The sequence below is a fragment of the Polistes fuscatus genome, unplaced genomic scaffold, assembly GCF_010416935.1.
Source record: "Polistes fuscatus isolate 324 unplaced genomic scaffold, CU_Pfus_HIC Scaffold22, whole genome shotgun sequence".
Taxonomy (NCBI): Eukaryota; Metazoa; Arthropoda; class Insecta; order Hymenoptera; family Vespidae; genus Polistes; species Polistes fuscatus.
The window spans coordinates 1,606,414-1,621,476 of record NW_025113099.1 but is presented as its reverse complement, the minus strand read 5'-3'; the positions used below and the strand labels follow the sequence as shown (position 1 = coordinate 1,621,476).

The 15,063-nt window shown below is 32.9% G+C and overlaps 1 protein-coding gene across 2 annotated transcripts in view; it reads right to left on the bottom strand.

The window, feature by feature from the left end:
• LOC122518013 (leishmanolysin-like peptidase) overlaps nt 1-15,063 on the bottom strand; it is a 330,144-nt gene that overhangs the window by 47,560 nt on the left and 267,521 nt on the right. For both annotated transcript variants that reach the window (XM_043636656.1, XM_043636658.1), the window contains exon 4: nt 6,521-6,603. In XM_043636656.1, coding sequence (XP_043492591.1) covers nt 6,521-6,603 — 83 coding nt within the window. The remainder of the gene's footprint in view (nt 1-6,520; nt 6,604-15,063) is intronic.

Below are 15,063 nucleotides of genomic sequence, written 5' to 3'. Positions count from 1 at the left end.
TTTTTTTTATTTCTTTCTCTTTTTTTCTCTCTCACACACACACACATACTCTTTCTCTTTCTGTCTTTTATTTTGCGTGAACGTTATGGGAATTTATAATCGAGCTGGGTTTTTTTTTTATCAAGACGACGACTTTATACGTACGAACATATGCATACACATATACAAAAAAGAAATATATATATGTGTATGTGTATTTATTTTTTACGAGCTTAAAAGTTCGAGCTTTGTAAATATCACGTTATTAATACAAATTAACACGAACGTAATAATCAAGGTAGATTAAAATGTAATATTTATAATTATATTAATATTTAATATTTTTTTTTTAAAAATACAATTATATAAATATATTAAAATTTTTTATTATTATTTATATTATATTAATATTTATAAAGTATATTAATAATGTAATATTTTTAAGAGAAAATTTCAAATATTACACGATGTAAAAATACAGTGAAACGTAAATTAGGCTATCGTCAAATATACGTGTTATCATAATCTTTCTTATTCTTAACGATAAACAATCTCTCTGTCTAATTGTGAAATATATATTTCAAGTTAGTCTCTATCAGGTAGAGCAGAACCCGTTGTCGGGTTCAGGTAATTATTAGCGGTCATTAACACGTTACATCGTAACGAGGACTAAATTTATACGACCACTGTGTGCTAGATAATTGTATTAAATTCGGTGGAATCTCGTTTCCTGCGTATTTTCCTATCCAAGGCCGCCCCATCGTTACACTTCCTATATAAGCTTAACCATAAATTAATAATAATTTCACATTTTCCAACGATATCTATTATTAATAATCATTTTTAATATCTCTACAATTTATTTTTATAATAAAAATCATGTAATCGAAAAAAAATTAAAAGATAAAAAAAATACAAACTGTCGGCTACTTAAATTATTATCATTATTAACTTTAAAACACATTTATAAACAAACAAGCGTATAGAAATAATAAAATATCATCAGTTTATTCATTTATATGTTGAAAAAAACAAACTTTGATAAATACTACACTCTGTAATTAGTTTTGTTGTGATATTTAATGAAACTTGAAATCAGCTGGGCGCCTTATAGGCGCCGCTCGAGTTGACACTTGAAATAGGCTACCGGGCGCCGTATGGGCGCCGCTCGAGTGCAAAGGGTTAAATATCATTTAAATTCGTATTGTAAAATACACAATTTATCGAGTTTAATGAAATCTATTTAAAATAAATAATTAAATTTTGAAATGAATTTATTTATCCAAAATTAAAGTTAGTACTTTAAATGATATGATATTTGTTTTTTTCTTTTCTTTTCTTGTTTTATATAAAAAAATACCGACCAATGATGGAAGGAAGTTTGGAAAATGTTGCGTTAGTGGGAAATCCAAGGATGTTAAGAAAGTACCGATAGAAAAGTCTTTGAATTTTGTATAAACCAAACTCGCTGAGAGAAGATAAATTCGTTTCCGAGAAAATTTTTATCGTTGCTTCGATATTTCTTTCTCACACTCATTCTATCTCTCTCTCTCTCTCTATTTCTATCTCTTACGTTCTATCATTTGAAGGATTTCTTCTGAGGATCGATCGTTATTTACGAACGACAGGAAATACATTAGAGTTTAGAGTGTCGTGTAACGTTTGGTAAAACGACAGAGAACGTCAAGTGTAAAATCTCTCGTCGAACATTGAAGAGCTCGAAACGACGACTATGACGTGTTATCGACTACGTTAGGGTGTGTGTAGTATGATGTTTCCGTCGTAAAAAGAAAAAAAAAAAAAAGAAGAAAATAAAAAAGGAAAGGAAAGGAAAAAAAAAAGAATAATAAAAAGAGAGAGAGAGACTGCTGCAGGATCGTTTCATCTGTGTATAAAGGCGTATTTTTTTGAAAAACACGACTTCCACGTATTCCACCATACCTGTATCTTTAATCATTTACAATTCGCACACTGTCAATAGTCTATGATGTTTGTGTATAAGCTTTTTTACCTTTCATCTCGAATTACATAGACACACGCATACACAAACACACACACACGTACACAGTAGTTGCTTTTCGTAGCTTTTAACGCCACGAGTATAACGATTTTCCATCAACCCTTCTTCCCTCCCTTCTTCCCTCCCCATCGAAAATGATTATAAGTATAAATGATACGTACGTATGTGTGTGTGTATTCGTGCATGCAGAAATCGTATTAATGAGAATTCTTAACCAATCGTTACGAGAGAAAATTATTTTCGATACTTCGCGTGTGCGTGTGTGTGTGTGTGTGTTTTCTTCGATTCGATGATAAACAAGTGCACGAAAAAAGAAAAAGTAATATTTTTTTCGTAATATCTCGCGAATAGTGGTCGATGAAAGGTAGAAAGAAATATTTTTCCCTCGGTACGAGAAAACTGTGATAATAAAAGGATGATAAAAAATAAAAATAAAGAAAGAAAGAAAAAAAGAAATAGAGAGAAGGAACGAGTCACGAGGACATTATCGTTCCTGACGTGAAATTTTCTTCACTGATATATAGATGCTGATACATCGTGCGAAGTATCGAAATAAGACAGCTGACGAGTTAAGATTACCGACGGTTTCTCGCTTGGATTTTTATTGGCACCGATAGCAGCCTCACTTGCCAAGAGATTGATGTATACACGTATAACCACACACACACATACACACATACACGCTATCATCTCTCTCCTCTTCTCAAATACACATATTCACAAATACGCACATTTTCCTACCCTTTTCTTCCACATATTGTCTTTTCCTTTTAAAAAATATTCGAGAAATTGGAAATAAATATTTTTAGATTTAAGTATCGATAGAGTGAGGTCACGAAACGATTAACACGTTCGAGGACACAGTCAAAGTTTTAGCGAAGAATAACAAGTGGCACAGTCATTTTATTTTTCAATTATTTGTGATATTTGAAATTTGATTAAACATATTTTGTAAGGGTCAGTCAGATTATTATAATATATTAAAGAATTAGGTATTTCTTTTTATTATTTTGTTTTTTTTTTTACATTACGGTACCTTTACAGGTATAATAATAATGATACAGGGTATAATAAATAATTAGATTTTGAAATTCATTCATTTATCCGAAATTAAAGTTACTATTTTAAATGATATTTGATTTGTTTATTTTTTTTTTTTTTTTATAAAAAATACCGATCAATGATCGAAGGAAGTTTGGAAAATGTTGCAAATACCTGTAAAGGTATAATAATTAAAAAAAACTTAAGGTTATATAAAATAAAATGACAAAATAATTGGCTTTAAAATTTGGATTCATGTTATTTTGCATCAAAATGAAAATGAATGCTATAGTTATGTTATTATGTTATCATCAATGGGGTATTTGATCGATATTTACGTTTTTATATTTCATTCTTAATTAATTAGATTATAGTATAATAATAATAATCACTTTTTAATGATTATTCAATAACAAATGATACGACGATGCATTGGATTTTCTCAAAAGATTCTTCAATTTTTTTGTTTTTTTATATAAATTTAACACTAACAATATTCGTCAACGATTATTTTCTATTTTTTGTTAGTTCGTTTTCGTTTCGTTTAATCGATGTTCAATCGATTTTGTCAAATATATTTAAACAGTTCTCACGTAATACGAGGAAAAATTTTAACGATACTTTTTTTTCTTCTTCTTCTAATTTCCCCCGTTCCTATCCCCCCCCTCGTGTGAATGAAAAGTTGTCACGATTATTTTCTAACCCCCATCCTCCCCCCCCTTCAGTTGGATAATACGCTCGTTCACTTCTATCAACTCGAAACGATCGAGTTTACACTGACCGATGTTGAGACGATTGCGATTACGACGAGGACGAAAACGAGAATGAAAATGAAAACGAGAACGAGAACGAGAACGAGAACGAGAACGAGAACGAGAACGAGAACGAGACGACGTCAATGCCCGTTGAAGGATTCACTACTCTGTAATTTTCATCCTCGTAATCCCGTTCCGCAAGGGTAAATACGAAAGGGAAAAACCGAAAGAGAGAGAGAGAGAGAGAGAATCTTTTATCCTCGATCGAGTTTGCTATCCCGTCTTGCTACGGATAATCTACGCTGGATTATTCTCGAGAAGAAGAAGAAAAAAGAGAGACGTTTCTATCTAATCTCTAAGAATTTATAGTTAAACCCTAATCGATCATTTTCATTCACTTTGGATAATGAAAATCTTTTTTCTTTCTCTCTTTCTTTCTTTCTTTCTTTCTTTCTTTTTGAAGTTATAGATTTTTTTTTGGAACGTTTGGGGGGGAGGGAAAAATGATGAGAGTAAATTTTTACGACGAGAATTACGATTTTATAAAATAGAAAAAAGTTTAACGTGAAAATAATGATTAATTACGTGTTATTCATATTTATTAACACTTTGCTCTCGAGTGGCGCCTATACGGCGCCCGGCTGATTTCAAGCGTCAACTAGAGCGGCGCCTACGAGGCGCCCGGCTGATTTCAAGTGTCATTAAATATCAAAAGAGTGCAAAGGGTTAAAAATAATAATAATAATAATAATAATAATAATAATAATAATAATAATAATAATAATAATAATAATATCTCAAAGATAATCTTAGAATTGTTTTCGATTCTTGACCAAACGAAATAGAAAATAGAATTGCGAACAAAATTCGATGGAATAAGGAAGGAGGAGGAGGAGGAATGCGTGCGTAGAATTAAAAGAGAGTTAAGAGAAAGAGAAAGAGAGAGAAAGAGAGAAATAGATAGATAGAAATAGAGAAGAGTAAGCGTAGCTCGCGGCTTTTCGTCATTCCGTGGAAAGTTTAATTATCGATGAAAAACAAATTGTGAGAGACAATTAGGAGGGAGAGAGGGAATAAAATTTGTATTAGATTTCATTTAATAAATGTTTTTGTTTATCCAATGGCCAGTAAATTTTCATTCAAGTCGATTTAACCCTTTGCTCTCGAGCGGCGCCTATAAGGCGCCCAGCTGATTTCAACTTTCATTAAATATCGCAACAAAACTAATTACAGAGTGTAGTATTTATCAAAGTTTGTTCTTTTCGACATATAAATGAATAAACTGATGATATTTTATTATTTCTATACGCTTGTTTGTTTATATAATGTTTTTAAAGTACCCGTAAAATGTCTACTTAATTTGGTCGAAATCATCTCGAGTGCAAAGGGTTAATAATTAATAGAAATATTAAATAATACAATATCGATGAAACGTGATAAATGAAATCAAAGGAACAAGATAAGGGGGGAATAAAAAAAAAGTAGGAAGACAGATAATAATTAATTGATATTAATCAAACAAATATGTGATATGTTAGAACAATTTATTATAACTATGGTCGTGTAAATGCAATTATCTAGGATTTCAACGTTACCGCAAATAAACGTAGGAAGTGTCCGAGGTATTATTATACACGTGCGTGTATGTATGTATGTATGTCGGAACATTGGTTGTACGCTGTTTGGCCAACGACGTAGACGACGTAGACAACGTAGACAACGTCGTCGTCGTCGTCGTCGTCGTCCTGTACGTATGAGCAAGCTCGTATTAATTTAAGTTACATATCTACGTAAATACCAACGTAGATACATATATATATATATATGTATATGTATATGTACAAATACATACGAATGTACGTACGTAACTGCGGGGACACGTTGCGGTAACTGCAGCGGTGAAGAAAAAAAATTGTAAAAAAAAAATCAAGAGAATAAAATGCACCACAAATATTTGCGTTCTCATCTGAGTCGTACATATACCACCCACCTAACATACATTTTAATTTTCGCATATTTCGTAGTGCCGTTGAAAAACTTTTCCCTACGAAATCGTGGGAATCTGTGCGACGATATTTTCATCTCTCGTAAGACAAAAAGGAATGAATAAAATCGTCCAAGAAAGTAAAATAAAAGAGAGAGAGAGACAGAGAGAAATGTTTTGGTACAATTTAAGGATGATTTTTAACTAGATTACTGAAAAATATTCCCCATTTTTCCCCCAAGATGAAAGATTTGAATAAAATAAAATAAAAAGAAAAAAAAATATATTTTTTTAAAGTAGAAAGTAAATCGTAGTGTAAATTAGAAAGTCTTTATTATCGGTGAACCAAGAACCTAGAAACTTGAAAAAACAACAAAAAAAAACAAAAAAATACGTTTCATAATGCGAACAGAAGTTGGTAGCCTGCAGCAATGTGTAGGATGAATTAGAGGAGTCGTGTATATGCGCCTAGCGCAAATACATATACATATTCACACCCTTTCAGCTTAGCATTTCAGTCTCTATGCAAATAAACGCGAGTGCATCATCGGGCGTGCATGTAAAACAAGTATGCATATGTCGTGTACCCGTTCTACAATATTGTGTTTCTCTCTTGTCTCTTTTTCTCTCTCCCTCTCTCATTCACTCTTTCACTCTGACTCGTTGAATCTAATTATTCGCAATACTAATGGGCCCTAGTTAAAAAGGTTATTTCGAATCAACAAAATGCAGATTTCAAACCTGTTCAGTCTGATGGTATTCTTCGTTTCTCGAACCATAAGTGCTCTCTCCCAAAAGTGCACGGCCTCTGGCAGGATTGTGTTCTGAAAAAAATAACAAAACAAGAATTAGCATAGAGAGAATGAGTGTGAGATTTAATGAATGAAAATAAAAAACCAAAAGAAAGAAAAAAAAAAAAAGAAACTAGCCGACAAGTGCAACGAATGATACGGGATATGCATGCATGCATGCATGCATGCATCCATGCATCTATGTATTTGTGTATTTGAATAGATGATTATATATATATGTATAGGTACATATACGTATATTACGATATGAGTAAATCGTAAAACCGATGCCCACACACACACACACATACGGCATGTTCGAAATAATGCACGGCATTAATTGGAAGCAAAGGTAAAATCCAGGTTTGAGTGAGGGAACAGCACGCTTTCGCGTACGCGCACCGTCGTTTAATTTAAGCCGTCTCCGTTGTTTCGAGGCTACACGAGAGAACAGAGTTGAAAAAGATAGTGTGTGAGAGAGAGAGAGAGAGAAATGGATAGAGGGATGGTTGGATGACTGTCATTTTCGCAAAGGTATATCTATGCTATCGGGCACCGTAATATTGTGCAGCATGAGACACGGATAACAGCCATTATATCACGAACTGTATTTACTTTCCCTGTTTCATCCATGGGATCACTCTCTTTCTCTCTCTCTCTCTCTCTTTTTAAACATACACACACACACATATAAACACATACACACATATACATACACACACATAGTCTCTTTATCTCTGTTTCTCTTCATATTTTACTCGCCCTTTTTCTTTTTCTATCTCCCCCTTTTTCCTCTTCCCCCCCGTACACTCCCACCCGTTCACTCCCACCCACCTTACGACAAAGCTGCATCGTCACGGACGAGTTTGAGGAGGGAAAAAGAAAATTACGGGAAAGAGAGAGAACAAATTTTCAACAACAACAACAACAACAAACAAACAACAACCAAAAAAGTAAAAATGAAGGAATATGCTTTGCTTTTGCTGGAAGGGTGAGGAGGAGGAGGAGGTGGTGGGGGTAACCGGTGCGAGAGAAAAACGTCCCAGTGAGCTTTCTGAAGTTTCAGCAGAAACAAAACCGGAGCTGCTACTTTTTAGCTTTTAAAACTGGTATGAGATTCGTGGAGAATGAGAAAGAGAGAAAGAGAGAGAGATTAATTTTCAGGTTAACGCTTCCGTGAATTTAGAAAGATTTTTGATCGAGGAGGATGATTTTTGTGACCTTGCCAATTGAACTTTTTTTGTTTGTTTGTTTGTTCGGTAAGCACGATAGAAGATAGAACGAAACTAATTGTAAGAAATATTGTGCGAATTGTTTCGAATTGAAAATAATTGTATGGAAATATTGTGCGAATTGTTTCGAATTGAAAATAATTGTAAGAAATATTGTGTGAATCGTTTCGAATTGAAAATAATTGTATGGAAATATTGTGCGAATTGTTTCGAATTGAAAATAATTGTAAGAAATATTGTGCGAATTGTTTCGAATTGAAAATAATTGTATGGAAATATTGTGCGAATTGTTTCGAATTGAAAATAATTGTAAGAAATATTGTGTGAATTGTTTCGAATTGAAAATAATTGTAAGAAATATTGTGCGAATTGTTTCGAATTGAAAATAGTTGTAGAAATATTTCTGTAAATTCACTGTAAATGTTGTAACTTTGACGATCGATAAAGAGAGGAGGGAAAATTGTTCGCGAAGGGTGAATGGAAGGGACTATTCTTCTTGCTTCTGGTTGAAAGAAATATATGGAAAAACGAGAATGAAAGAGAGAGAGTGAGAAAGAAAGAGAGAGAGAGAGAGAGAGGAAACTGACGGCGTTACTTCCGGCTGGTTTAAACAAACGATCGTTAGACGTGCAAAGAAGAAAGAAGGTTGGATTGGAGAAAGTGAGAAAGTGAGAAAACAAGAGAGAAATGAGAGAAGGGTTTCGAAGACGAAGAAGGAAGTTAGGGCTCGGCTTGCTATATATATATGTGTGTTTTTGTGTGTATGTGTGTGTTTGTGTGTGTGTGTAGGTGTGCGTCATTAATATCGGCCTAATGGCGAACGGCTGATAATTAAAATCCGAGAGACGAACAAATGGTCGTCCCTTCGAACTGGCGCGGACGTGCGAACACTTCATTTCTGTCTTTTAATTATTTTTCACCGCCGATTGTGTCGGTACGAACGAACAACGACGCGCCTGGTCATTAAAAGTCCACGTTCAACTCACTTTCTTTCTCTCTCTCTCTCATTCTCACTTTGTATTTTCCATTTTCTATTTTGTATTTTTGTTTTATTTTTTTTGAGTCTTATTTCGTATTTTACAATACGATATTTACAATAATCACTCGGTTGGTACTTGTTATTTTGTTGTTATTGTGTATTTTGTGTTATATGTGTTTGTTATTTTACTTGTAATTTTGATTTGTCTCCAATTACTTTTTAAAAATTGTCTAAGATGTAATGTAAAAGTGTCACGCAATGTTGGAAAAATTAGCAAACGCAAGTTCTCGTTACAATTTTAACTAAAGTTCAAGTTACTTACTTACTCTCCTACAACGAATGTGCATTAAATCGATGAAACGTCAAATATTTCACGTAACTTCATTTACAATCCGACTTTCTTTGTCTCTCTTTCTCTCTCGACTTGCCCCCTCCACCTTCCACCCTCTTTTTTCTCTTCTACAGCGAGTACAACAGGGGACGGGGTGAATCGAATGAGCTTCGTCACGAACGGCCTTATGAAAAATTTATTTTACCTCGCTTCGCGATTCGATATCCACCTTTCGAGACGATTTTTTTCATTTTTTTCTTTTTTAAGAAACAAATAGTGAATTCTTATATGTAACGGTGATTGTAAAAGTGGCTTAAATGAATATTGAAGAAAGAAAATAATTGACTTGGTTCCGAATCGATTAAAATAATAATGAATTATTTTTTTTAAACTTGAAATGGAAAATTGAGTTGTTAAAAAAAAAGTGAAACGTGGAGTTTTATTATTTAAAAGAAAATGCACGTTAGGTTTATACGAACGACGTTCAAATAAAGAGAAAAATATGCAATTGCGTTAAGAAATAAAAAAGGATATCAATATTTGTTGAAAAGTCAAGCACCCGTTCTTTTTTGTAAGATGTCAAAAAATATAAAAAACCGAGGTAAAAATGTAACGTTAAAAAATTAATTTGTGTGTTGGAGGAGGGGGGAAGAGTGTGTGTGTGGGGTGGGGGAAATGAAAGGTTTGTTTCGATTGTATTTTCCAACGAGATCCTTGAAAATGTTGGGTGGGGCGATGTTGAAAAATATTTTGGGACGATCTGTCAACCCCGTGTTGACAGATAAATTTTGTATGAAGCGCATAAACGCGCTTGGCCGGTTGGTTTATTCGATAATAGCAATGGAAAAAGAGAAGAGTTGAAGTGGGGAGGGGGAAAGGAAAGGAAATGGAGAGCTGTTGGTGGAACGAGTTAAAAATGAAAAAAATGAAGGAGCTTCGAGAGGATAAGCGAAAAGTGTGGATGGACAGGTAAAGAGGAATGTTTAAAGGCCATTTTGTGGCTCGTTACGCTCGATTTCCTCTTTTTTCCCCTCTCTTCCTACTTCATTTTCCCTCCACCTCCACCTCCACCTCCTCCTCGTACTCGCCGTCTTTCTTTCATTTCAAATAAACGGATTGGGTGAGTCGAGCCATTGAAAATATTTGTAAAGATATTTCGAGCGACTTGATGTACGAGATGGGAAATAACAACCACCCCCCTCCCCCCTTTTTTTGTGTTACCTAAATAGACTCTCCCCCCCTCTTTGTCTCCCTGTTTTTGTTTCTATTTTCCTCGTCTATTTTTCTTCTCTTTAGCTTTTGCCGGTTATATTCCAGTCCTCCCCCCCTACTCCTCCCCCCTCCTCCTCCTCCTACTCCTCCTCTTCCTCGTCCTGTCGGTGCGTGTAAAATAGTCGAGAATACAATGGGCGAGTGTAGTAGGAATAGAGACACGTGCCGTAGTTGCGATTATTGTTGACAGAAATGACAGGAACGACACGTTGGGACTTTTGAAAATGACTCGTAAAATACCGGCCGACAAGGTATTCGTTTTAGCGTCGATCCTGTTCGAGAGTACTCAGTTTAAAAAAAAAAAAAAAAAGAGATAAAACTACAAATGTAATATCCGTACATACGTTTATATATATGTGTGTGTGTGTGTGTGTGTACGTGTAGATATACAAGGTTTATGTATACGTAAAAGAGGAAGATCGATACGAATGGATTTTCTGAGAAAGATGAACGATAAAAGGTTTACTTAAAGCGCATGAATTTCAAACGAAAATTGATTTTATTTATGCTAAACATCGAACACGTTTATCGTTGATTTTTATTTTAAATCCTTGCATTTGTGTGTTTGTGTGTGATCGTCGAATTATTTATAATTTGAGTAATACAATATATTCGGATTTTTTTCATTCATAATTTCCAATATTTCATAATTGTTACGAAATTTTGGGTTAAATTACGATTACAATATTTTGTTTTGTTTTGCATCGATTTTTGCATTCAATTATTTGTAAAGAATTATGAGAGATCATTTGAATATGTTTATTCGAATTTAAATCCGGTTGATATGGAAAAGAAAGATTGTTTAAAAAATAAAAAGAATTAGAAGTTGTTCGATATTTAAAATTTGAATAAATCACTTTATTTCTTTTTATACCGTTGAAGATTAATTGGTAAGCGAATATCTCGTTAGGTTGAAATATAATACAACTTGGACGTTGACTTCCATTAACGCGAGCAGGAGTAACGCGATATCCTATCTTAAAATCTCGTGAAACCGAAGCACCGTTCAAGTTACAAGGCTAGAGAAAAGAAATTAGAATTATTCTAAACAGGTGTGTGCACGGCTAAGTGAGTAGTTTTGAATTAAAAAAAAACTGTATCATAAAACTCTAACAATTCTTATCAATCGCATAATTATAACATTTATTCTTTTTTCTTTCTTTTATATTACAATTGCGTTTATTTTTACAATTGAATGCAAAAAAAAATCCAAAATTCAACTGCACATTTTATTCCTAACGCTTTGAAACAAACGATTAATACAAATTTTAAATCAAACGATTAACCAAATCAGTAATAATAATTTTAATAATAATATAATAATAATAATTAATGATAATAATTTAAATAATAATTTTTCCACAATTTTAGATGAAAACGATTAAATTTAGCATTACGTCTAGATTTTTTATTGTTTGGAACAAGATATCAAGAATAATCGTTTCTGTAAATCTTTTTTTTTGCACGTTATTTCGAGACATAGTTAATGTTTTAAACAATGATATATTTATCGTAATTTGAGATAAGACATAGTAGACGTCCTTTATCAGAATATCGTGCAAATCCCATAGTCTTATCAGTTTCCCAAGAGTCCACCCCTTGTACCATATAATACCTTCGAATAGATAGAACGTACCGGAACATTGTCAGATATCGTTGTTGAAATTCTCTCAGCAATCTGAGAGACAGATACGAATAGAAATAGAAAGAGAGAGGAATAGAAAGAGAGAGAGAGAGAGAACTTGTCAATGCTTATTGCAATATCTAAGAATCTATTCTCGTATTAGAAACATCTGACGAGTTCACTCAATGAAATTTTCTCTTCAAATATAAATAACAATTAAATCAATACTATAAAGATAATATTTATCAGATTTTAATTGACGTTTTCGGATAAATGTTTAATTAAAATTTCGTATCTTTAGAAAAAAAAATTGTATTTTCATTCGTACTATTTTTTTTTTTTTTACTATTATTAGATAGATAGATAGATAGAATATTATTATTTATAAAAGGATAATCATTTCTTATATAACGTGACGTGTTAATAATTAATTATATATATATATATACCTATCGTAATATAATTAATATATATATTAATGTAGGATGATTGGACGATGGGGCCTGGATAGCTCAATGGTTAAAGGCAGTCGCCCGGAAAACAAAAAATCCGGGTTCGAGTCCCGTCAGTTCAACGGCCCAATTTTTTCACGAATCTTACACTAATATATTAATATATATACGTAATATACTAATACTAATATATTATATATAATATATATACGTAATATAATTAATATATATTAATACATATATCTAGGTCTTCTAGTCAGTCCAGGTTTAGTCAGTCAGAGTCCAATGGCTCAATTATTTCACGAATCCTAGAATTGCTTTAATGAATTTTACTCGAGATTAATTAGAAATTGACTAAGAAGTAATTATTAGTATATTTCTATAATTCGTTTAACGGAATATAAGAATTTTAATTTATTCATTTTGTAAGCAGAAAAACCTACTCATCTTTCAACACGTTCAAGACTTCCGACATAATCGAGGGATTGCTACTAAATACCGGATTATTTAAAGAAACGGTTTCCTTAGATAAGTTAAAACGTTCGTAAAATTGTATTTTAAACGTCAGGGAAAAATAAATTCTAAAAGGGGGCGTGTTTTTTAAAAGGAGAACGCGAAGAGTGATAGATCAAAAAGTTAAAGTGCATATGAAAGAAAGGTGTGTTTAGAAGGAAGAACGTGCAATATCTCGAGGTGTCCAAAAGAGGAGGTGAAGAAGGAGGCAAACGGAGGTGACGAAGAGGGGAGGGGGAGTAGGCAGGGGGCGTCGTGATAAAGGTTAGGGAAAGTAAGGGGTGGATCTTGCTTTATCGGGGGGTTTGCACGGCTAGTTAGACGTTGGTATTAAATGCAAATGCAAGGCCGCATTTAAATTTCAGATGCAATTAGATTCATTTACTCTCCCTCCTCCTCCTCCTCGTCCTCCTCCTCCTCGAGGCACGAGAAGTGGGAGGCGAATGAGAATTCCACCGCAAGAGTGGTGACTATGCCAATTCGAAAGAGTGACTCTGAATGACTGAGTGACTGAAATAAAAAGCATAATTATTCGACTTTACGAAGAAAATCTCAAGAGCGAGAGAAGGAATCCCTATTAAAGGGAAAATTTGACGAATAAATCAAGAATAATCGTTGACGTGTGAATCCCGCGAAGTAATTAATAAAGACAACCCGTTATAAATGACTCGGAGACACTAAATTGAGAACAAGCTCGAATTTAATCGATTTATGATACCAATAAGGGTTACACTTCGATACTTCGAACGAACACTTCGTAAAATTCGATAATTTATGCTAATTTCTCGATTATTCGAATATAACAATAATACTTTCATCTGAAATTATTTTTTACATTTCAAATCTCGTACACGTTAAAAAATGTTTGTCAATGTCCCCCTTATTCAAATTATTTCAATTACTATTCTAATTTACAATAATAATGAAACAAAAAAAACATTTTCCTCTTTATTGTTCTTGTGTTGTTTTTTTTCTTACGTAGAAGTGTGAGAATTAGGGAAATCAAAGGGAAAAAAAGATCGCATAATTTTGATAAGACCATTTTGAAGTCAGATTATTGAGAGGAATAAAACGGATTGTAAGAACGATAAAATCAGGGAATAAGCTGTCGGATCAATATTATGCAGCTTGACTACGTCATTTATGGACACGCTAGTCGAGACCGCGGAAAGAGAGAGAGTCGGTTGAGTCACACAGCGTATATTCGTATTCCCATAGGTAAAACTAGAGAAGGAGGAAGGGGGAGAGGAGGGGGAGGGAACAGTTTGCGATAAAGTTGATGTTAGTTCGACGTGGTCGTATTAGTTGTAAACCAAACAGACGAAGACTCTAACCATCGATCTATCGTGGAAACAAATAATCGAAAAATTGAATAATAAAAAGTATAAATGAAATTTTTATACCCGATAAAAAATAATAAACGATATATATAAGAAAAGAATAAAAAGTTTCGTGCTTAGGGTTTTTGTATTTATAAAAATTGTTTTTTTTTCAAGCATTCCCGTGTATACTTTTCTACTATTCGTAAAGTGATTTACGAAAGTACGATTTTTCATTATTATGACTTTATATTTTGAGCCACGTATATTATTCCCGTAAATAATTAATGCAATTACGTTTACACGTTAGGAAGATGCAGTGCCCGTAGGATAGTCGATAATTATTGCCCAGGTTAAAATCATGAAATATAATTTCAAATGAAATATTAATAAGCTCGAAATTGTTGATACGTTGAATTAGATTTTCTCCGTTAAAAAACGTAAACCAGATTAAAAAAAAAATAAGTAAAAATCATCGATAGAAAGTAATGTTTTGTTACAAAGTTAAATTTTTTCTAGTTAATTTAAAGCACGTAATCTTATTTCATAATTTAACACTAGATTTACGGACTGAGCCAAATTTGACTCATTACAAAAATTACGAAATAACTTCAATATTATTTTTTAAAAACATATGTTGGTTTTTAGTTACATAATTAAATATACGTAAATATTAATTCCTCCCCTTTACTCAATCCTCCATTAAAACAATGTTTCTAAGTCACTAGAAAAATAGTGAACAAAATATCCCTAAATCTAGTGTTAATAGAA